The sequence below is a fragment of the Crotalus tigris genome, unplaced genomic scaffold (assembly GCF_016545835.1).
Source record: "Crotalus tigris isolate CLP2741 ecotype Arizona unplaced genomic scaffold, ASM1654583v1 scf7180000017668.6805642782:7212621, whole genome shotgun sequence".
In the NCBI taxonomy this organism is placed as follows: domain Eukaryota; kingdom Metazoa; phylum Chordata; class Lepidosauria; order Squamata; family Viperidae; genus Crotalus; species Crotalus tigris.
Genome location: NW_024096554.1, coordinates 3,532,002 through 3,557,888, shown reverse-complemented (window position 1 = coordinate 3,557,888; position 25,887 = coordinate 3,532,002). Strand labels below are relative to the sequence as shown.

General features: G+C 38.3%; 1 protein-coding gene across 3 annotated transcripts in view; it reads left to right on the top strand.

Annotated features, from left to right (window-relative positions):
• Nucleotides 1-25,887, top strand: part of GLP1R (glucagon like peptide 1 receptor) — a 116,021-nt gene that overhangs the window by 83,989 nt on the left and 6,145 nt on the right. Inside the window, exons 11-14 of one of the 3 annotated variants that reach the window (XM_039337106.1) lie at nucleotides 19,095-19,164; nucleotides 20,080-20,168; nucleotides 21,499-21,637; nucleotides 23,129-23,170. In XM_039337106.1, the coding sequence (XP_039193040.1) occupies nucleotides 19,095-19,164; nucleotides 20,080-20,168; nucleotides 21,499-21,637; nucleotides 23,129-23,170 (340 nt within the window). The remainder of the gene's footprint in view (nucleotides 1-19,094; nucleotides 19,165-20,079; nucleotides 20,169-21,498; nucleotides 21,638-23,128; nucleotides 23,171-25,887) is intronic. The other 2 variants (XM_039337107.1, XM_039337108.1) reach the window with 2 other exon arrangements.

The window sequence follows — 25,887 nt, the reverse complement described above, 5'->3', positions numbered from 1 at the left end:
AATAACCTTGGCATTGAATTGGCTTTGGAAATATTTATTTATTTAGTGTATGGCAGGCTTTGGAAATAAATATAAAGCCAGTGGGTATGAAGTAGATGGGTAATAATAATCATCCCAAAAGTGGACACTAAAGCATTCTTGCTACTGCATTTTGTTCCAGGTTTATTTTTATTTCCCAGTTTGTTGATTGACCATCACTGCTTCTGCCTTGTCTAGATTAAATCTCAATTCTCATAGCCTCTGTTCAATTTATTCCTGCACGCATACTAGTGAATGGTCACTGTGAAAACTGAACTAGTAAACCTGTAATCTGATTCTGTAAAGTCTTTAGTCTGATAAAGCATGTTTGCTCACATCTGTAGTAATAAGCGATGCTTCCTGTGGATTGCAAAAAGCTTCAATAGTAGATTGTTATTGTTTTAAAGTGTTGTCTTGCAGAATAGGTGATAGTCTGAATAGGGGGCTGATTTTCTTTTTTCTTTCATTTAACTTAGTAAAACCTATTTATAAAAATATACAACACTCTTTTAGCTGTGGGTGTCCACTTGATGAAACAAGCTATGCTATACATAAATATATTTTTGTGCCCTTGCTTTATCATTTATGACTGGAATAAATTTGGGGAAAATTCAGGATTGTGTGTTGAATAAGTATTGTATTTTTCACTTATTTAGCTGTCATTTACTCACTAGTTATAAATGATTTATTACACCTATTCAGTAACACATTTGATCGGACATAAAATTGACAACAAGGCACAATCTGAACTTATTATGCATTGTCCCATGGCAGCAAGTAAACAGATCAGCATCAATGAATGCCGAATTAGTTGACTTGCTTAAAGCTTTTATTACGAATAGAAAAGAAATGTAATATTAAAAGTAGACTGATAAAACAAACTCCTTATATCTCTTCAATTGATTTGAACCTAGAGATAATAGATGTATGCCAAAGTTAGTTTGGCACAATCCAGTCCTAGAAGCATGATCTACATAGAGGTTCATTCTTGGCACTGATTTAGAGAATATATACATTTTCCCCTTAATCCCTTTTTTGTTTTGAGAAAATATAAAGGTATCTCCCCCAACACTAGCATACATGCCAAGAAAACACCTGTTGATAAAGAGTGTACCTGAAGAGAGAAAGGAAATATCTCTGACCATGCCAGTGTAATTCTCTACATAAAATGGTTTTGCTTTTGATTAAGGGATTAAGATATTAACCCATAAATTATTGGTTAAATTATTGGTTTCTTCATTAAGTGAAGAAAAAAATGCACATAGTATCTTCTTTTACAATTCTACTGCTTTGCTGACTACACCACTGCTTGCATCAAAAAGACAGTATCACATTCCTGTTGTTATTCAGCAATATTAGCTTGATATACTGGAACTAGATACAATAGAAATCGTTGCTCCTGCAAACTTATTTCACACATGATGAGAACATTTAATGAAGCTAGAGTGCAACAGACTCTATACTTTAGTATTCACTTAATTGGAGCCCACTGGAAATGATTATGGTGAAGCAAAATCTGTACTGTTATTCTGCTCACCTTTGAACAATAGTGTATTCATTCATTTTATAGAACAGTGTGTAGAACAAATTCCTACTATTAGATGTTAACACTGGTCAATTGATATGTATCAGCTGGGTATTGTTCACTTCCCTTTTGTGCTTGATGCTTTAATCATTCTCTCTAATAAAAAGTTTCCCTTCTTGGATCAACATTTCAGTTTTTATGTGGCTGAAAAATAATGCAAAGATTTTAGCAGTATTGTTGTGATCTGTTAATATGCATGTTAAGCTCACCTGATCCTGATCGGTTTGCAGGAATGTTTGTAAAAGTAATATGTATAAAGCCAAGTCTGCAGAAACTGAAACATTTTAGGACACAGGAAGCAATACAGTACCCTCATAACGTATAATCCAAACTTTCTTATGTTTATGTACTAGGACAGTTACATGCTTTGGACACTAGTTGACAAGTCAGCGTCCATACAAAAGTTTCACTTACTATTACACTTTACTGGATCCAGCAAAAAGTTAATCCATTTAAAAATAGTTCTGTAAAATATATTGGTGCACCTTTTATTTTACTTTTCCCCCCCTCTATATTGCAGTAGTATGGTATAAACAAAGTATGTTGTTCATATAGAAATGCATACATTAGTAAAATATAGTAAAACATATATATATGTTTTCTGAGGTTTTCACAGGTGTTTGTATGTAGGTTTTTGGTTTTTCGGGTTTTCTCCCGTGTAAAATTGGAAGTGTCTTGGTGACGTTTCGATGAAGTCCCATTCGTCACCAAGCATTCTCTTGGTGATCACTGTTTTAATAGTGTGTGTGTATATATATATATATATATATATATATATATATATATATATATATATATATATATATATATATATATTTAGGTTTTGCTAACAAAGAATAAAGAGAGAATTCTAAGCCACGGGTTCTCTCCCACTTTGTTAGCTATCAGGAGAGAGACAGGGGGAGGAGATATATATATATATATAGGTCTTTGGTTGTTCGGATTTTCTCCCGCGTAAAATTGGAAGTGTCTTGGCGATGTTTCGACGAAGTCCCATTCGTCATCTTCAGGCTGGTGCTTTCAGCTTCGTGCTTCAAGGAGCAAATATATATATATATATATATGTTTTCTGAGGTTTTCGCGGGTGTTTGTATGTAGGTCTTTGGTTGTTCGGGTTTTCTCCCACGTAAAATTGGAAGTGTCTTGGCGACGTTCGACGAAGTCCCATTCGTCATCTTCAGGCGGGTGCTTTCGCTTCGTGCTTTGAGCAGCATGTGTGGTCTTAGCTGTTTATTCCTTTTAACTGCCAGTGGGGGTATGAACTGATTGGGTGGGAGCTTGGCTGTGTTCTGATTGGGTGGAGGTGTGTTCTGATGGTTAGGGGCTTGGCTGTGCTCTGATTGGCTGGGGGAGTGTTCTGTTTGGTTGTGCTCAGGTTAGTCTGAGTTGCAGAGGGGTTTAAGATTTTGGGCTGCCTTGCTATTTTTTGGCTTCGCGTTCGTGGTCGTGTCTCCTCTTCATGGAGGGTGTCAGTTTGCTTCATGTATGGATTGGAGGGGTTTAAAGTGGCTAATGATGCAGCTGTGGTCTGGCTTCTGGTTTGTGGTCGTGCCTCATCATCGGTGTGGCTTTGGGTTTGCTTTTTGCGTGGATGTGTGGTGGTGACATCCTGTGTGGTTTTTGTGAGTGTGGGTCTGGTATCATTTTTTGTGTTAGGGAGTCGTTTGTCAATAAGGGCGGGTTTCCAAATGGCTGGTAGGCGGGAGGTATCATCTCTCTTGTTCATGCTGTGTGGCGTTTTTCTATCTCGATGGCTTCTCTGATTATTCTGTTATTAAAATGTTCACTTTTGGCAATGGTTCTGGTATTTTTAAAGTCAATTTCATGTCCTGTGGCTTTAAGGTGTTGGACCAGGGAAGATGTTGGTTCCTCTTTTTTGACTGAGTTCTTATGTTCTTCAATGCGTGCACTTATTCTTCTGTTGGTTTGTCCGATGTATGTGGTGGGACAAGTGGTGCATGGGATTTCGTATACTCCTTGATTTTCTAATTCAATTTTATCTTTGGGGTTTCTAAGGATGGTGGATATTTTTCTGTTTGTGCAGAATGCTGTTTTGATGTTGTGTTTATGGAGGATCTTACTGATTCTGTCTGTGGTGCCTTTTATGTATGGGAGGAGGGCTTTGCCGTTTTCTTGTTCTTTGTCTTGGATTTTAGGTGGGGGTTTCTTTTTGATTCGATTAGGATAAGATACAAACCTTCTTACCCAAAGAAGAACAGACAGCACTACGTAACCTGAAAGAAGACACCAGCATAATAATCCTACCAGCAGACAAGGGCAACGCCTACGGTGGTTATGAACACATCTGACTACCAAACCAAATTAACCAACCTACTCCAAGACTCCACATACAAACCCCTAAATACAGATCCCACCACCTACCTGGAAAAAACCACCAGATCCAAAATAAAAGCCTCCCCCATTAGCGAAGAGATCCAGCAAAGAATCATTCCCAGAGAGAAATCATCCAGATGCCCCTAAACTCTATGGTCTCCCCAAGATACACAAAGAAGGAACCCCACTCAGACCTATAGTCAGCTCCATAGGCTCACCTCTACAAAACCTAGCCAAATTTCTCGCCAAACAACTACAGCCCTATGCAGAATCCATCACCTCACACGTAAAAAACTCATTCCAGTTTATAGAGATCATAAAGAAACAAAACTTACAGCCCAGCGACCTACTCGTGAGCTTCGATGTCATATCCCTCTTCACCCAAGTGCCTATTAAAGAAGCCTTGACAGCTATCCAAAACAAATATAACCCCCCCAAACACATCTTAGATCTGACCAACCACTGCCTATCCAACATATACTTCATCTATAATGGACAAAAATACAAACAAACAGAAGGAGCACCCATGGGATCACCCCTCTCACCTGTCATTGCCAACCTCTACATGGAACACTTTGAAACCCAAGCTCTAGAAAAATCGGATCACAAACCCAAACTCTGGCTCAGATACGTAGACGACACCTTCATAATCTGGCCACATGGGAAAGAAAAACTGGACAACTTCCTCACACACCTCAACAGCCTACACCCCAAAATACAGTTCACCATGGAAACAGAAGCTAACAACCAACTTCCCTTCCTAGATGTCTTAGTCTACAAGAAATCCAATGGCTCCCTAGGACACACCATCTACCAGAAGAAAACACACACAACCGCTATCTGCACGCTCTCTCACACCACCACCCAGCACAGATCAACTCTGTAGCCAAGACACTCATCTCCAGAACAAAATGCTTAGCTGACGAACAACACCTAAAACCGAACTACACACTCTCACCAATGTACTAACATCCAATGGATTCCATAGAAATAAGATTACAAACCTAATCCAAAAAGAAACCCCCACTAAAATCCAAGACAAAGAACAAGAAAACGGCAAAGCCCTCCTCCCATACATAAAAGGCACCACAGACAGAATCAGTAAGATCCTCCATAAACACAACATCAAAACAGCATTCTGCACAAACAGAAAAATATCCACCATCCTTAGAAACCCCAAAGATAAAATTGAATTAGAAAATCAAGGAGTATACGAAATCCCATGCACCACTTGTCCCACCACATACATCGGACAAACCAACAGAAGAATAAGTGCACGCATTGAAGAACATAAGAACTCAGTCAAAAAAGAGGAACCAACATCTTCCCTGGTCCAACACCTTAAAGCCACAGGACATGAAATTGACTTTAAAAATACCAGAACATTGCCAAAAGTGAACATTTTAATAACAGAATAATCAGAGAAGCCATCGAGATAGAAAAACGCCCACACAGCATGAACAAGCGAGATGATACCTCCCGCCTACCAGCCATTTGGAAACCCGCCCTTATTGACAAACGACTCCCTAACACAAAAAATGATACCAGACCCACACTCACAAAAACCACACAGGATGTCACCACCACACATCCACGCAAAAAACAAACCCAAAGCCACACCGATGATGAGGCACGACCACAAACCAGAAGCCAGACCACAGCTGCATCATTAGCCACTTTAAACCCCTCCAATCCATACATGAAGCAAACTGACACCCTCCATGAAGAGGAGGCACGACCACGAACGCGAAGCCAAAAAATAGCAAGGCAGCCCAAAATCTTAAACCCCTCTGCAACTCAGACTAACCTGAGCACAACCAAACAGAACACTCCCCCAGCCAATCAGAGCACAGCCAACCCCCCAGCCAATCAGAGCACAGCCAACCCCCCAGCCAATCAGAGCACAGCCACGCCCCTAACCAATCAGAACACACCTCCACCCAATCAGAACACAGCCAAGCTCCCACCCAATCAGTTCATACCCCCACTGGCAGTTAAAAGGAAGAAACAGCTAAGACCCCACATTGCTGCTCGAAGCACGAAGCTGAAAACACCAGCCTGAAGATGACGAATGGGACTTCGTCGAAACGTCGCCAAGACACTTCCAATTTTACGCGGGAGAAAACCCGAACAACCAAAGACCTACATACAAACACCCGCGAAAACCTCAGAAAAATATATATATATGATACAAATAAAATACGAACACCAGGAGAAACTCCAAACATCATTAGGGCTAAGGAGCTAGTAAACAATGATGACTTAAATGGGTTTTGCCGGCATCTGCAGCCGGCTCATGGACCTCGTCACCGGTCCCGGCCGGTTAATTAGTGTTCCAGATGTTTCTTTATTACTCTCCTTACGCTTCCTTCTATGGTTCTTCCAGATCGTTCCTTCCACTATCTCATTACTGGCATTCATCTCCTCCACCACCCCTTTATCCTTATTTCCTTCCATAATACTGACCCTCCTCCCCTTTTTGTTTTCATTTTCCACCCTGGGGGCATCTGTTTCTCCTCTATCAACATTATTAAGCAGTTTGTTGATTTTATTCCTGAGAGTAACTGAGGGATCCTTCTCAACTATTCTATAGGCTGTTCTATCATTGAGGAGTTCGAGCGCCTTGGTGGTATACAGCGTCTTGTCCATGACAACGGTCATCCTCCCTTTATCTGCTGGGAGTATTTTGCAGTAATCTACAAAATCAATTGCAAGAACTGCGATGACAATTATGTGGGTGAAACAGCTAAGCATTTAAGATCTTGCTTGCATGAACATCAGTTAGCTATAAGAAGGGGCGAGCAGCATTCTCAATTGTGGATGCATATGGCACAACATGGCACAACATTCATGACTTTGTGAATGTTCGCGTTATGTCTGAGGATGCCACTAAGGGAGGCCGGCTATTGAAAGAGGCGTGGTATTCCAACAAAGATGCGGTTAATCGTCACATTGACTTACATCCAGCGCAACAAGCATTGAGGAAATGGGATTTTAAACACCATGCCAATCATTATAAGCGGTCTGAACAATGCTTGTACAGCTGTAAATGTGACGAGATACCTGGCCTCCATCCTGAACAGATAGATGGAACTTTGGCTAACCCTCGACACTCCAGGGGCACCCCTGTTTCGCCCGATCAACACCAATACCGCTCTAATGAACATCTGAGGAGGCCACCACTGTCAAACACATGTAATCATCCACCGATGGAAGACCTCCCCCTTCCCCAATATCACCACGATAGACCCCCACCCCCGGAACTTAACAACAACTGTGGAGAGTGTGGAAGATCCAGCATGAGGAGTCTGCAGCCTGACGCTGTGGGCAGGGGGGAGAAGAAGAACGAAAGCATGGCTCGATTGCCTAGGCATACGGTGAAAGGGAGAGACACGGTGTTCTGCCTGGACCCTCTGCAGACAAGGAATACCCCCACCAACAATACAGCCCCCCCGGGACGAACACTTTGAAGTCCCCCCAAAGACAAGCACAGGAGAGGAGAGTGAGAACGCGGGGAATCAGAATGCAGAGATCTGGAGACCTGGTGTCCGCCTGAATACCGTTCCTATCAGCAATGGGGAAGAGCATGCAATAGGGAGGAGGGGGGATGATGAAGTGAGAGACGGAGTTAGCACCCGATCACGCAGCAAACAAATGGAACGGTGGAGAACTGTCGACACGAAGATTGCCAGGACGGAGGAGGAGGGCATAGACCCCCAAATATGCAACACCCATATGAAAGTTACTCATGACAGTGGAGGAGTGAGAAGAAAGGGTGTGGAGCAGGGATTGAGAAAAGCGTGTGTGTGTGGGAGCGTCTGTGAGCCCAGGGAAGCTTGTAACACTGACAGAGGAGAAACAGATGCCCCCAGGGTGGAAAATGAAAACAAAAAGGGGAGGAGGGTCAGTATTATGGAAGGAAATAAAGATAAAGGGGTGGTGGAGGAGATGAATGCCAGTAATGAGATAGTGGAAGGAACGATCCGGAAGAACCATAGAAGGAAGCGTAAGGAGAGTAATAAAGAAACATCTGGAACACTAATTAACCGGCCGGGACCGGTGACGCGGTCCATGAGCCGGGTGCAGATGCCGGCAAAACCCATTTAAGTCATCATTGTTTACTGGCTCCTTAGCCCTGATGATGTTTGGAGTTTCCAAACGAAAGCTTGGCAGCTTTTAGTAAAGTATATTTTTATATTTATACTCTCCTGGTGTTCGTATTTTATTTGTATCATAGACATGCCCAGGAGTCGTATTTCTATGCAAATTTTCCAGTATATATACATACATACATATATACACACACACACACACACTATTAAAACAGTGATCACCAAGATAATTTATAATTACAATTATATACATTATAATTTATAAAATTATTTATAAATGTATATAAATTATATAGACAAACTTACATTTGCAAAACTGCAAAAATGGAAATTTGCATATAAAATGTATTTGAGGAAATAATTGTGAAAATATAGAATTCTCCTGGCAGATTCTCAAATGTAAAGTTATGAAAGAATACATGGTAATTAAATTTAAAGTCTGGTTTCTATTTCATAAACTTATTTTATAAAAAATGAAAATTGTTAACATGTTATGAGTGTTTACCTTATTTCTACAACAACATCCCTGGGAAGCAGCTGGGTTGAGAGACAATGACTGACTCAAAGTCACCAATGAGTTACATGATCAAGTGGCTCTCTTAGATTTAAATTTCCAACTATATGTCTAACTTGAACCTTACCAGTGTACTATGTAATCCAATTTTTGCTGTTCTTTCCATAATTAGTTGGAGATTTTCAGAACAAAACTTCAGAAACTTTTTTCTAATAGCACATAACATGTCTGTAAAAGTTACTTGAGTCTCAGCATTTTCCTAAAGGAGTTACTTTTTCATAGGTATATTCTTCTGTAGCTTTTAGGGATATGTGTGTGTGTGTGTGTGTGTGTGTGTGTGTTTTCTGAGGTTTTCGTGGGTGTTTGTATGTAGGTCTTTGGTTATTCAGGTTTGCTCCTCAAAGCACGAAGCTGAAAACACCAGCCTGAAGATGACGAATGGGACTTCGTCGAAACGTCGCCAAGACACTTCCAATTTTACGCGGGAGAAAACCCGAATAACCATATATATATATCAAAATAAGTTAAATATAAATGCTTAAACACTGCTTTCTTCTATAGATTATTCAGTTCCGTATCTTTAAGTTCAGTAAACTTTATCCCATGTAAGCATGCGTAAAGTACCTAAAATGGTCAAATTATGTCTCCTGGAATGAGCATTATGGTGTTCCCTTCCCCTGGTCTCATAGAAAGTGTTTAGTATTTAATATTGCTACTATTGTGTTCAAGTATTATAAATTGGTAGTATAACAGTTATAAAATTGATTATTACAATTGTTTTGATGCCTCTTTGCTTTCTGTTCTAAAATAGTGACATTGAATATGTCTTTGAATTAAGTTTGACTGTAATAGTTGCTGAAAAGGGCAGTATAGACAAACGTGAAAGAGGTAAGAAAGAGATTCTTCTAAAGGATGATTTGGGGGGTGTTGCAAATGTGAAATAGTCTTGTTGCATCTGTTGCTCTGTGCATAAATGATAAACCTACAAGTTTCATTTAAAAGTCTTTGTGAAATCCAATACTTTCAATTGTCTGAGTAAGCTGTACAGAAAATACAGTTTTTAGTATTACTAATATTAATACAAGATTTGTGTGTGTGTCATATAATTTTCAGACATTTCTAACATTTTCTGAATTTCTTCTCTAAAACCCAGTGTACAGTAATTTTTCAGTTTTTTGTTTCTAGGCATAGCAGATTTTTGTCAGTCTAAAAATGTGTTTATTATGTTCAATTGCTTGGCTCTTATGTTATTTTAAAAAAGACGTACAACTTCTGTTAAACACATTATCAAATCAGTGAAACTCAAGGAGTATGGCGATTTACCTAAATCTTATAAAAGATACTGTATTTGTAAAATTGCAAAATATACTTGGGGCTTTCCTTTCTGTAAAGGGCAACATTTTGTCCCTTACTCTAAAGGGGAAATGGCTACTAAAAGTCCTAATAGTCTTCATAAGTACAATAAATTATTCCAAGTTATAAAATGAGCTTGTCATTTGCCTTTGAAGGATAATGAAAAATAAATAATGTCCAGTCTGCAATGATCCCAGCAACTGATAATTCTCTTTGTGCGTGGAAGTGAAAATCAATAGTTTTAAACAAAGATCAGACTTTGTATCATATTGCAAAAAGGTAACCTCATTTGGCATGATATTTTCAGCAGAAGAATAGAAAGTTTCAAGAAGTGCATTTGTTCCTTAAAGTGCTCTCCAAATGCTCACGAAAGAGAGTGGCCAACAACCTTAAAGGAAGCAGGAGTATTTCCTTTCCTTAAGAGCCTTTCCGTCTATCCAGAGGTGTTTGACAATTATGAACCAGTATCCAACCTTCCTTATTTCAAAAATTAATTCCAGCATGATGGATTAATTTAATGTAGGAGAAGAAGTGGCAGAGCCCAGGGCAGAGTTAAAAGGGGGATCAGCCTAGAATCCCTATGTAGCCACAAGCAAACTAAGTGCAACCTCCCTTGAATTCTGTTGACCCTTATTTAACTCAAAGCAGGTGCTAACCAATAATTGAGAATAGTCCTCTGCATAGGCGTGAGTAGCAATAAATCGGTTTAATTGGACCTTCACATGTAGACCACATCTTTTCTGCTTGACATTTAGTGACATGGGAAATATTCTTATTTAAGAAGTTATAAGGATTAAAGTTATAAGGATTAAAGTTATAAGAACTAAAGAGCCTCTTGATGCGGGTGAAGAAGGAGAGTGCAAAAGTTGGCTTGAAACTCAACATTAAGAAAACCAAAATCATGGCATCCGGTCCTCTCAATTCCTGGCAAATAGATGGGGAAGAAATGGAGGTAGTGACAGATTTTATTTTTCTGGGCTCCAAGATCACCTCAGATGGAGACTGCAGCCAAGAAATTAAAAGACGCTTGCTCCTCAGGAGGAAAGCTATGGCAAATCTAGACAGCATACTAAAAAGCAGAGACATCACCCTGCCAACAAAAGTGCGTATAGTCCAGGCCATCGTTTTCCCAGTTGCAATGTATGGCTGTGAAAGTTGGACCATAAGAAAGGCTGAGCGCCAAAGAATTGAGGCCTTTGAACTATGGTGCTGGAGAAGACTCCTGTGAGTCCCTTGGACTGCAAGGCGTTCAAACCGGTCAGTCCTAGAAGAGATCAACCCTGACTGCTCTTTAGAAGGCCAGATCCTGAAGTTGAAACTCAAATACTTTGGCCACCTAATGAGAATGAAGGACTCACTGGAGAAGGGCCTAATGCTGGGAAAGATTGAGGGCAATAGAAGAAGGGGACGACAGAGAATGAGATGGCTGGATGGAGTCACTGAAGCAGTAGGTGTGAACTTAAATGGACTCCAGAAGATGGTAGAGGACAGGAAGGTCTGGAGGAACGTTGTCCATGGGGTCGTGATGGGTCAGACATGACTTCGCAATTAACAACAACAAGGATTCTAGGCTGTATATTCTGTATATTGATTTGGATCCTGTAGAAATGTCTTTGTGATGAAGAACGGTTTCAGATTTGAGTATGGCTAGCCTAGAGAAAAGAACTAGGGGTGACATGATATCAGTAGTCCAGTATTTAAGGGGTTGCCACAAAGAAGAGGGGATCAACTTATTTTCCAAATCACAAGAAACATTAAATGGAAAGTAATCAAGGAGAGAAGTAATCTGGAATTAAGGATAAACTTCCTAACAGTGAAGAAAATTAACCAGTGGAACAGTTTGCCTTCAGAAGCTATGGATGCTTCATCACTGGAGGTCTTTAAGAAGAGACTGGACAACCACTAGTCTGAGATGGTATAGGGTCTCCTGCTTGAGCAGGGGGTTGGACTAGAAGTCCTTCAAGGTCCCTTCCAGCTCTATTCTGATGAGGGTGAAACGTCTTCAAGAAAAAACAAAGACCAGTTGTCTTTTGAAAAAGCACCTTTGGGACATCCTGTAGAAATGTTTTGTTGTAGGGAATTTTGAATCCTATGTATAAAAAAATCTATTCTGGAAAATTTATAAATTTTCTGATGGGAATGATAGTAATAGCAATAGCATTTACATATTGCCCCATAGCACTTTATAGCACTCTCTGTGTGGTTTACAATATAAACATTATTTGCATGTTACCCCCAACAATCTGGGTCCTCATTTTACCAACCTTGGAAGGATGAAAGGCTGAGTCAACCTTGAGCCCTGTCAGGATTGAACTTCAGGCGGTGGGCAGAATTGGTGGCTGTGGGTAGGTTTAAGGAAGAAAGGAAGGGAAACTAGTGTTTTCCTGAGACTTATTTACAAATATTGCTTAAGACCTTTTTTGTTACATTATGCCAAATCCATACAGAAATGTGAACACAAACATTGTACAACTAATTACATCGAGTTCCTCATATTCCAGAAAGATTACAAAACATCAGGTTATTCCTCCTCTCCCTCCAAAAAAGGTGAGGGAAATATATATGAATTGTGCCTGCAACTTCTCAATATCCCTTAGTGGGACTGGTGATATAAAGAAGTATATCAGGCATGAAACAAGCACAAGTCAAAAGAGTTTAAATCATTCTGAGTGCTAATAAGCTTTCAGTCAACAACTGAGCGAGTACTGAATGCAGAAGTACAGCTTTTATTGTGGTATAATTTGCTGTTTGTGGCGAATGACAGTTTGAGTAAATTGGTAGGCAGTTAGTTGTCACTCACTAATGGACTTTTTTGTTTGGTTTGTCTTGGTGAAAAAATAGCTTCAAAGTGCCAAATATCACTTCAGATCCAGTTACAATAGTGTTTTGCTATTGTATGTGTCTGTTTTGAGGGGTGGGGGTAGAAGAAATTAAATAAAAGACTGCATTGCTCTATGAATAAAATAAGTCCACACTTTTGATTGCTACCTGTTGGCTGGTATATGTTAAACTTGGAAATAAGTTTTAAAAAGAATCAAAGACTTTGAGTTTACTTATTTGCCCTTTTCAAACACTTTTATTTTTCTGGCATTTTAATTTTACTGTAATACCATAACTCCTTGACTTACGGCCACAATTGAGACCAAAATTTCAATTGCTAAAAAAAAGACAGTCTCATTTTATGCCCTTATTGCCATTGTTGTTATGTGAATGAATGCAGTTGTTTAGTTAGTAACACAGTTAAGCGAATCTGATTTCCCTATTGACTTTGATTGTCAGAAGGTCTCAGAAGGTAATCACATGACCCCAGGATACTGTAACCATCAAAAATATATGCCAATGGCAAAGTGTCTGAATGCTGCAACGGGCATAAATATGAAAAACAGTCATAAGTCACTTGTTCAGTGCCGTTGTAACTTTGAATGGTCACTAAATAAATGGCTGTAAGTTGAGAACTACCTGTAGATGTTTGGATTGCACATTTGTATAACATTTAACTCCTTCATGGATTATTGCCTTGTCGTGGCGAAGGGGCTTGCATAACTCAATGAAGCTATGAGTTATGCCATGCAGGGTCACCCAAGATGGACAGGTCATAGCAGAGAGTTCTGACAAAATGTGATCCACTGGAGAAGGAAATGGCAAACCACTCCAGTATCTTTGCCATGAAAACCCCATGGACAGTACCAAAAGGCAAAAAGATATGACGCTGGAAGAAGAGCCCCTCAGGTCAGAAGGTGTCCAATATGCTACTGGGGAAAAGCAGAGGGCTAGTACTAGCAGCGCCAGAAAGTATGAAGCAACTGGGCCAAAGCTGAAAGGATGCTCAGCTGTGGATGTATCTGGTGGTGAAAGGAAAGTCCGATGCTGTAAAGATCTTTTCTCCATAGGAACCTGGAATGTAAGATCCATGAATCAAGGCAAGCTAGACGTAGTCGAACAAGAGATGACAAGACTGAACATCGACATCTTAGGAATCAGCGAACTAAAATGGACAGGAATTGGTGAATTTAACTCAGATGACGATCAGGTATACTACTGTGGGCAAGAATCCCTCAGAAAAAATGGAGTAGCCTTCATAGTCAATAAAAGAATAGGAAAAGTATTAGAGAATTTTAATTTCTCTATTGGTGAAAAATAAATCAGAAGCTCTCACAGTTGCCTGCATTTAGCTGATTCAAATAACTTTATATTTATATAAAAATATTTACAATACCATTCTTCTTTGCAGCAACATAGCTTAATGAAGACTTCTTACAGAGACATACAGAGACAAAACCTGAGACTGGAAATCCAGCTCCTAACTCAATACTCTTTTTGCACAGACTCAGTAGCACTTTCTTCACATTGGCTGACTGAGTTACTACATGACTCTTCCTGTTCATGAATATTCCAATAAAAAGCAACACTGGGATACAATCCCCAAAATGACAGAATGATCTCAGTTTGAATCCAAGGCAAACCATTCAAAATCACAGTAGTACAAATCTATGCCTCAACCACTGGTGCTGAAGAGGATGAAATTGACCGGTTCTATGAAGCCCTAGAGCATCTTATAGAATTAACACCAAAAAATGATGTCCTTATCATCGGGGATTGGAATGCTAAAGTAGGAAGCCAAAAGATAACTGGAATAACAGACAAGTTTGGCCTTGGAGTACAAAATGAAACAGGGCTGATAGAATTTTGTCAAGAGAATATGATGGTCATAACAAACACTCTTTTCCAATAACCCAAGAGACGGCTCTACACATGGACATCACCAGACGGTCAGCACAGAAATCAGATTGACTATGTGCTCTGCAGCCAAAGATGGAGAAACTCTATACAGTCAGTAAAAACAAGACCAGGAGCTGACTGTGGCTCAGATCATGAGCTTCTCGTTGCAAAATTTAGGCTTAAATTGAAAAAAGTAGGGAAAAGCACTAGGCCACTCAGGTATGAACTAAATCATATTTCTGATGAATATACAGTAGAGGTGACAAATAGATTTAACAAATTAGATCTGATAGACAGAGTGTCTGAAGAACTATGGATGGAGGTTTGCAACATTGTACAAGAGGTAGCAACTAAAACCATCCTAAAGAAAAAGAAATGCAAGAAAGCAAAATGGCTGTCTGAGGAAGCTTTGCAAATAGCTGAGGAAAGAAGGGAAGCGAAAGGCAAAGAAGAAAGAGAAAGATACACCCAATTGAATGCAGAATTCCAGAGAGTAGCTAGAAGAGATAATACCTTCTTAAATGAACAGTGCAAAGAAATAGAAGAAAACCACAGAATAGGGAGGACCAGAGATTTCTTCAAGAAAATTGGAGATACGAAGGGAACGTTTCAAGCAAAGATGGGCATGATAAAGGACCAAAACAGCAGGGACCTAACAGAGGCAGAAGAGATTAAGAAGAGGTGGCAAAACTACACAGAATGAGCTTAATGTCCCAGATAACCACAATGGGGTGGTCACTGACCTCGAGCCAGACATCCTAGAATGTGAAGTGAAATGGGCCTTAGAAAATCTGAGCAACAACAAAGCTAGTGGAGGTGACAGTATTCCAGCTGAGCTATTCAAAATCTTAAAAGACAATGCAGTAAAAGTACTATACTCAATTTGCCAGCAAATTTGGATAACTCAGCAGTGGCCACAGGATTGGAAAAGGTCAGTTTACATTCCAATTCCAAAGAAAGGCAATGCCAAAGAATGTTCAAACTATCACGCCATTGCACTCATTTCACATGCTAATAGAGTTATGCTTAAAATCCTACAAGCTAGACTCCAGCAGTATGTGGATCGAGAACTACCAGAGGTACAGACAGGATTTCGAAGAAGCAGAGGAACTAGAGATCAAATTGCCAACATATGCTGGATCATGGAGAAAGCTAGGGAGTTCTAGAAAAACATCTACTTCTGCTTCATTGACTGTGAAAAAGCCTTTGATTGTGTGGATCACAACAAATTGTGGCAAGTTCTTAAAGAGATGGGAGTACCAGACCATCTCATTTGTCTCTTGAGAAACCTATATGCGGGTCAAGAAGCAACAGTGAGAACTGGACACGGAACCACTGATTGGTTCAAAATTGGGAAAGGAGTCCAGCAAGGCTGTATACTGTCGCCCTGCCTATTTAACGTATATGCAAAACACATCATGAGAAAGGCAGGGCTAGATGAATCAAAAGTTGGAATTAAGATTGCCAGGAGAAATATCAACGACCTAAGATATGCAGATGATACCACTCTAATGGCAGAAAGTGAAGAGAAACTAAAGAGCCTCTTGATGCGGGTGAAGAAGGAAAGTGCAAAAGTTGGCTTGAAACTTAACATTAAGAAAACCAAAATCATGGCATCCGGCCCTCTCAATTCCTGGCAAATAGATGGAGAAGAAATGGAGGTAGTGACAGATTTTATTTCCCTGGGCTCCAAGATCACCTCAGATGGGGACTGCAGCCAAGAAATTAAAAGACACTTGCTCCTGGGAGGAAAGCTATGGCAAATCTAGATAGCATACTAAAAAGCAGAGACATCATCCAGCCAACAAAAGTGCGTATAGTCAAGGCCATGGTTTTCCCAGTTGCAATGTATGGCTGTGAAAGTTGGACCATAAGAAAGGCTGAGCACCAAAGAATTGAGGCCTTTGAACTATGGTGCTGGAGAAGACTCCTGTGAGTCCCTTGGACTGCAAGGTGTTCAAACCGGTCAGTCCTAGAAGAGATCAACCCCAATTGCTCTTTAGAAGTCCAGATCCTGAAGCTGAAACTCAAATACTTTGGCCACTTAATGAGAAGGAAGGACTCACTGGAGAAGGGCCTAATGCTGGGAAAGCTGAGGGCAATAGAAGAAGGGTATGACAGAGAATGAGGTGGCTGGATGGAGTCACTGAAGCAGTAGGCGTGAGTTTAAATGGACTCCAGAAGATAGTAGAGAACAGGAAGACCTGGAGGAACGTTGTCCATGGGGTCATGATGGGTCGGACACGACTTCGCAATTAACAACAACAAAATACCAATTAAAAAGCAGCTAAAGCTTTAGCGGGCCCCAAGAAACCAGTTAACACACTGGAGAGTTCCACTACTTAATTTCTTCCATTATGCTAGAAACTCTTTAAGATTGTTATAGTATTCTGAAGCCACAAATGTTTAAGAAAATACAAACCTTTTTGTCAACATGCTTATTTATCCAACATCCATTGTTATTACCTGCAGGGTTATTTTTTTTAGTTAACGTATATTTCTAAAGGGAAATTCTGCTAAAAAAAATCACACCTCAAAGAAATATTATTTATTAATTACATTGTTCCTGTACTTTATTGCCCAAAATATCACTGGAAATCAACTAGCTTAAATAAATATTCAGTTTGTGTGACACTAAAGCACCTGTAATAGGGGGTCCATTAGACAACTAGATTTCTGAAATAAAAGTATGCCTCTATTTTTCTCCATCTTGCTTTCAGGATATTTTTTTTAACATCAGATGCATGTCTGTAGAATTTAACAAGTAGCGCCTTGTGAATGATGTATAAATGCACAGTGAGATAGCAGCATCCATTCCTATCTCTTCTATACCTATCATCTCCAATGATGTGTAAATGATACATGACCAAAATGTTGTATAAACAAGCATTTGCCGTGTATATTGAGAATCTCAAGATTGACTTATGTTCATTACTGGGTTTTATAAAGGACAAGATAATTAGAGATATAGTTGAAGTAAGAATGAAAAAGTCACCCACTTTAACAATTTAACCCTCAATCACAAAATAGTAAATGTTATACCTCTATACTATACATTGTAATTATATATATTGTTTGTCTTTGAATAATATTCAATCTCTTCATGATAATACAATCAATTATAAATGTTTTTCTCAATGCAATTTCTATGAAGTGATTTGATAGATAGACTGGAAGGAATTGTTGAAGGAGGGAAAATGTCCAAAGAAGGATCTATTGAAAATATAACTTTGCAGGAATGTATGTGTGCACACACTCAAATTGGTTTGAACAGGGTTACACTGAAAGTCTGAACAAACCAGACAATTGTCCTGTCAGCTGCAAGAACAAAATTTTCTGCAAACCAAAACACTTTTTTTTCATTATCAATCAAAACCCTAAAGATTTGGTATATCTGGACTTGTTGGCAATCAGTCTGTGACCTTTTATTTTTAGGATGAAAATGTGACTATCTACTCTGCCTTATAACCCAGAGGTCTAAAACCTTTCCGGGCTCACAGATTGGAGAGAAGGAGACCAGCTTCAAAATTGGTGCACGCACGCACACTGGCAAAGCATTAGCAGCCCCGGTTACGCATGTGCTGATGCATGCACATGCATGAATGGCTGCACAGCTCCCATGGCAGCCAGCGGCCCTATTCCCATATGCGCAAATGGGCCACAGAAACTTGCCCCACACTAGCGTCCCTGTTCGCACCCACGCACATTTGCAAATGGGACTGCAGGCGCTAACATGAGTGTGTGGGGGGGAAATGTGTACCCATGTGTGTGTGCATCGGCCAGCCATTTCTGCAACCCGCTGGCCAAAAGCCTTCAGCCCAGTCCCGGGCTGCAGCCCATAGGTTGGGGACCCCTGTTATAACCTGTTTTCTAATTTCTAATGAAGTAGCAATAGCACATAGACTTATATATTGCTTCACAGTGCTTTGCAGCCCTCTCTAAGCGGTTACAGAATCAGCATATTGTCCCCAACATCCTCATTTTACCAATCTTGGAAGGATGGAAGGCTGAGTTAACCTGAGCTAGTGAGACTCAAATTGCTGGCAGCCAGCAGTTAGCAGAAGTAGCCTGCAATACTGCATTCTAACCACTGAGCCACCACTTTTATTAACTACTGTTAATAGTTAACATCTAACAGAGAACACCCATTTTGCATCAATGATCTAGATCAGGGGTGTCAAACTGCCGGCCCGCAGGCTGGACGCGTCATGTGGAAGCTGCACCCACCCCATTGCCAACAATGGCAAAACTGGCCTGATACGTTGCGCGACGTCACGTGACATCATGCATTTGACATGCCTGATCTAGATTAATTGAAATTGTTTCTAAGATTCATCTGCATTATGTATCTGCATTAAGTAGCAACTATTATGCTTTTCTATGTGTGGAACAGACATGTGGGATAATTACATTATTATCTCCATGCACTGATCCTTGTCCCATTTTTTTATTATTCCAGCTGTTGGAATAAGAATCTGAACATGAACTACTGGCTGATCATCAGGCTGCCTATTATAGTTGCTATTGGGGTAAGTGATTGGAAATTCTTGCAATAGTAACATAGATTATGGGCAGTGAGTGTAAAGGGATAAAAATGCTGGCAGTGTAGCTGTCCCTTCATTAGTAAAATAATTTTATAGGAGTTCCATTGTTTTCTTTCCTGTAACATTCAATGCCTAAATGATGCATGACAGTTTTTTAACCAATCTATCTATAAAAATTAATTTGGGAATTGCTTTTTTCTGTGTTCCAATAAATAAGTAATTGAATGTCCATCAAATTCTTAATCTAGTTGTGGCTAAACTCCTTTTTCTTAACAAGCAGTCTTTTTCCTGGTATGCATACTGGACTCTGTGCTAAACAGAAAAGCTGTTGGCAAGAATCCCTAACAGGCCTGTGTTAATTTTATAATAATAATAAACTGTAGATAAAATGCATAATAATGAACTATCATAATAATTAAGGTATTGGTTAAAATATTAATTTATACTTGGCATGTGTGTTTAAAATTTCATTTGAAGTATGTTAACTAGAATATATAATGATGTATTCCTTCGTGATATTTCATATGATGAGCATAATTTTGGAGTGAGTTGTGAGTTGTCCGGCAACATAATCTTAAAATGAATATTATTAGAGCCCTGCTGGGGCAGTGGTTAGAATGCAGTACTGCAGGCTTCTTCTGCTGACTCCTGGCTGCCAGCAGTTTGGCAGTTCGAGTCTCACCGGCTCAACAATTCAGCCTTCCATCCTCCCGAGGTCAGTAAAATGAGGACCCAGGTTGTTGAGGGCAATATGCAGACTCTGTAAAAACCACTTAGAGAAGGCTGTAAAGCACTGTGAAGCGGTATATAAATCTAAGTACTAGTGCTAAGTGCTATATTAACAGAGATATGCTGCTCAGTTCTACAATCTGCTTTGTGATTCCTTTTTGTTTTATTCAGGTGAACTTCCTGATCTTTATTAGGGTTATTTGCATTATAATTTCTAAGCTGCAAGCAAATCTGTTGCGCAAAAGTGACATAAAATGCAGGTAAGTTCATTTGTCAGCAAAAATATTATCAGGGTTTCCCCTCCCCATAAGCAAAATGCTTATGATAATTGATCATAAGGAAAAATGCTTATGAGAACTGAGGAAAGTGCAGATTGCATCTAATAAGAGGAAACAAAATTGTGGTGCCATTTACCAATAACAATTTAAGTACAGATAAATGTTGAATTGTGGCAGACATCTGTCTATAGTACATCTGTCAAATTCCTTTTTAGGGGGAGGGAAATTAACTTTTTATAGTTTTATATTGAAATCTGTTTTAGACGTGTTTTGGAGTGCTGTATATGCAGTTTGTTAAAGAAGCTCCTCCATAAATAATTTACTTTGAAGATTTACCTGTCACCCCCATTTCAAGCTATGGGTTTCTTTTTTTATGTCGGTTTCAAGTTATTTATTGTGGAAAAGTTCTGGTTTATCAGGCATTTTAAAGTACTAGTTTTGGTATTGTCTGGAGTAGAAATGTATTGATAAGTTTGTATCAATGTTTGTATTTGATATTGATATTTAATGTTGCTTGGCATACCAAATATATGTTAGCAATAAGTACCATTTCAGCAAATATGCTACATCCACAAATACCCTTTTCTGGTACAAGTTTAACCAAATATTCTTTTAATTCTCTACCTAGACACATAATATTTTAAAGTACAATTTTACAAAGTCACTCATATTTTATCAATCAAGTGTATTTTTAAAAACTGGAATAGTTTATGGGGAAATCAATCCTGTCCTCTAGGTCAAAAATATTTTTTCCCTGTGTACGTATTAGGGTTTCTCTTTTTGTGGGAAAGGGAGAGATATATTTCAGTAATGCAAATCATTAGGGGCTACCATTGAATACCTGCCGCAAATTTTGATGCATAATGCAACAAGGCTCCCCTCTGGAGCTTAGAAGAATACAGAAGCCATAAATAATTTTGTGCCAGTTTTATTGGTGTCCAAATTGTTTCTTGAGCTAATTCAACAGGTTGCCTTTGAGTTTTGAAGTCCTGGAAGCTAGACCTACTCATTTCCCCAGAAGAAGTTGAGACCCTAGAGCATGGATGTCAAACTCGCCATGTCATGTGACGTAGCGCGACATATCGCGACTCTTTTTATATTGCCAGCAATGGGGTGGACGTGGCTTTGGTATGATGAAACCGGCCCATGGGCCAGCAGTTTGACACCCCTGCCCTAGAGACAAGAGAGCCATTTGTTTTGTGGTAGAGCTTTCCAAAAAGAGTGGTTAGACTTGTTTTATTCCAGTGATTTTTTTTTATTTTAGATGAACCTTTTGCTTCTGTTTGTTAACCTGTTTGGCTGATCTTCCCAGATTGGCCAAATCTACACTGACTCTGATCCCACTTCTGGGTACACATGAAATCATCTTTGCTTTTGTTACTGATGAGCATGCCAAGGGGACACTGCGGTTTGTGAAGCTCTTTTTTGAACTCTCCTCTTCTTCTTTTCAGGTAGGACCTACATACTCTATTCAGTGTGAAATTTTGTAATCAGGATTTCAAGATTTTTCTTTTTTAAGACTGCTTCTAATGGTGTCGGCTCCAGTCTATGCTAGGAGTGTTGTGCTCTAGAAACTGAGTGGATGAATGTCTTCACTTTGGTTAGAATTTGATATAGCGACCATGAAGTACATCTAGATTACTCTAGAGTACTCAGAGTACATCTAGATGAGAAATAATAATTTCCTTTTTCACTAGATTAACAAGTAAGGTTCCCTTTAATTTCATTGTAGGCATGTTTTACTCAGGCATTAGATTTATCAACTGTCCAGAATTTTGAATGCTCATCAGAACTGAAGAATAGGAAACAAACAAACAAAAAATCTGCCACGTCATTTCATCATTTTTTGCAGCTGACTCAGCAAATGCAGGACATGCATGCTTGTCTCAAGGTTGGAATTGAACAAAGAAATCCATCAGTTTTACATGACAGCTCAAATGGTATAATGTGTAAATATGAATCAAAATGTGCCTGTAATTTCAGTTGGAGACACTTGCTTAATAAGGCAACACTTGGATATATCACCTCCCTCGACCAAATGGTTTTCTTTGTGATACAGAATACAGAAGAGATCACCCGGTGTCCTACTTTCTGCCTTTATTCTGCTGCTGTTATATACAGATAGGAGTGAGGGTAGACTGTCTTTTAGGACTGACCATATTAATATTTCACAGGATTATTTCTAATGGCTCTGGAAAAGACTTTGCTTTTTATACAGCTATATAAATTCTTGTTTCTACTCTATCTATAGTATCTCTCCGGGCTTTGCTTTTTATCGAATTCATCTAGTTTTATCTAGCTTAATAGTTAAGAGTTAAATGTTTTGAGGTTTCTAATGATACATGTCAAGCTATATTTTTGCTAGGTGAATTGAATGCTCTGAATAGGCACAAGGTCTACATGGAAGTGTGCTAACTGCAAGCTGACTGGCTGAAAATAATCTATAAATTTTCCAAGAGATGTGACTTGCACTATTTGCAGAGTATTTGTAGAGGGTCATCAGGTTGATGAACTGCAATCCCAGCCTGTCTGGTTGGGGAAGACTATGTTAGCAACACACTGTTCCTAATTACTGAGAAATTTCCTTGTAGTGAATATGCATCTGATTTAATCTGTTAGTGCTGCTATTTTTACATTGAATCAGTCACTATCTGATTAGCAATTGTCTTCCTTTTATCATTTTTTTTTCCAAAAGGGCAATGAACCAAGTTGCTAATAAAATGAATTAACCTGACATTCTGTAGGAGCTTTTTTTCCTGGTCTTGAGTCAGCAAGGCACTATTCAGTCAAATGAAATCTTCTTCCATTGAACTGCTTTCTCATGCTGCAGGGAAAAAAAGCAGAATTATATATAGTCTGTTTCCTCATTAGCTTTGCTGGTGAAGCTTAATTCAAGGGTGTGTGGTTTTTCTAACTGCTATTTTATTATCTTTGCTTTTCAGGGACTTTTGGTGGCAATTCTCTACTGTTTTAACAATACTGAGGTGAGAGGCATAGAAAGTTGCTTAATTCCACACTATTAATTTTTGATTGCTTCTATCAATAACATATTTAAAAGAAACTAAAATCACATTTATCTACCAAATGATGGCTATTTGGGATCAAAATCATTTATAGCTTTTATTTAAAAAAGGCCTTTAATCTTCAAAATGGCAAGCTAAATTTGACATCTGGTGAGTTTTACCTTTTTGGGATTTAAAAATTTTTAAACAGAGGCATAAGTCCCTGGAGGTGCTCTGGGTGGTGTACAAGATACAATTAGTAAAAAGCAAAAAAAAAAAAAGGGGGGGGCATTTTGATTTAAGAAAATTTTAAACAGATTAGGAGAGCTTTATTTATCTAGAAAACAGAATTCCATGATAACTCCTTGTATCAATTTCCATAATAACTAACTTTTGCCTGAGCTTAAAAGCTAAGTAGAATCAAGCCTGGTTAATACTTAGATCGGAGATTGTTATCTAATTGCCTACTAGACAATGAAAAATCAGAAAACAAAATGAAAAAAGAAATTTGTCATACTGTTACAAATTGTAAAATAGATAACACTGTAACAAGTAGCAAAACTTCATATCCTCTTTAAAATCATTATACTCATCACACAAAAAGGATCTATTCTTTTAAATCATGTACAGTAGCTGTTATCATACATCATTCAATAGATAGCCTTCAACATTTAAAATGGTTCTGTTTCTAAAAACAAGTGAATTTCATTGAACATTGAACACAGTAATAGGTTTGCATAACTTAGAGAACAGTGAATTATCACAAATGAAGTAATCATAATTTTGGGATGTTTGAAATCATTTGCTACCCAATCTACTGTTCATGATAAAATGAATCTTGAAAGACTGTGGAACAGATGTTAAAAATAGATTTCCATTCAAGGGAAAACATGAATGGAAATATCTTTGGGCAGATGTTTGATCATATTTTGTTGTCATTCAGTTGTTTTCTTCAATCCATTCAGCATTCAATTCCAATTCTTTTCAACAAGTAATTACACTTGAATTACTCAGTTCTTGTTCTGGTAAAGTACCAGAATCTGTATAAACTTTGAGCTTGAATGTTTATCTCTGATGTAAAATTTGACAAGAGAATAGTTGTCTCTAGCAAAGTTGTACTACTTTTAACCAGTATAGACAGTTATTCTGTAGACAAATTATTTTGCCAAATAAATCTCCATATAATTATAGATTTCATGCATGGTTAGAAGGATTTCGATTCTGAGATTCCTAGAATTTTGAATTAATGTGCTACTGAGAATTAAACTCTGAATTTTTAAGAAATGATTCCACTTTAAAACATATAATAAAGCATTTAATTACAGCTCTACTAAATTCTTTAAACATTTTTTTACCAAGCACATGCTACAGTATTATGAGGACAAATCTATTTCCAATTTGAAAAGCAAAGGGAGGACCACAAGTGACTCACCTTGAACCTATTTCTTACTCATAGTTTTCTTTTTAGCTCTTCTTTCACCAAAGCTTTCCTGGTTTTGATAGGGAACTGCTTACAAGGGATAAGTTTAAATATATGGGATGCTCAACCACCCTCATAGTTGTAGGCCTGGTTTGTTTTTGATATTTGATCTACGTCTAGAGGGTTAGGGTAGGCATGCAAATAAGTATACCATAATGGAAAGCATTGTACTCAGACGTTTTCTCTACTTTAGATTAAACATTGGAACTTTCAGATTTTAAGGTGTTTCTGATTTATAGATGTGGAAAAATAATGGTAGTGTAAATATGCATACTCCTGTCATAATATAATAGGCCACTCTACATTGTTTTTTATAAAAATCAAAAGTACCACATTATGTAAAGAGACATGATAAAACTGAAGTTCCTGTAAAAAAACATGATCCTAGATTCTAAAACCTAGAAATAATAACTCTCACAGTGGTATTTTTCAAATTTTAAAATAATTATTTGCTTTACCAATTTTCCCTCCCTCTTTTTTCCTTAAAAACTGATATAGCACATAGTCTTGTTGTTGTAATTGGTTTTCTTTCCCCAATGCAATATTTATTTCCTATTATCACCTTGGAGTTCATTCACAGATCACTAGATTGTTAGCATGGCGAAATGGCTCAGAACATATTTTATACAATTAGATTTTAACTCTTATACAATGATATGCTTTCTTAAATTACAGTCATGGATGAAGGCTGGAGAAATGACATTAAACTTTAACCTAGTAGAAATGGAAAAACTATATGCTCAATTGTAAAAGACTGTGGTGATTGGAGTATAGAAATACATTGATGCGTTTTGTTCCTTAATTGTTATCATAAAGACCTTTGGGGAGACATTATTTGGATATTCCATCCAAATAATGTGCCATTTCATAAATTATTGCCTATCCATAATTAAATAATAGTGGCTTTCTTGTACAATATTGTAAGCAATGAGGAGTAATTTGAACCAACATTTCCATCATATCTGAGTGAATTGAAATAGTCCTTTTCATTTGTTGATTAAAATCAAATGAACAGTAGAATAAATACTATCTAGACTGAGTTTTTATTTTCACATACCAAACTTGATATTCAACAATTTCGGTCACCATAAATTTAAACTAGATTCAAAAGCAACGTAATGAAATACAAAATGTCACTCAGTGGTGTTTTAGTTAAAATACTAATGGTGCCTTGAAAGATGTTGGAGATTGTGGTAAATGTTTGCTCTTCCTCAGTTAC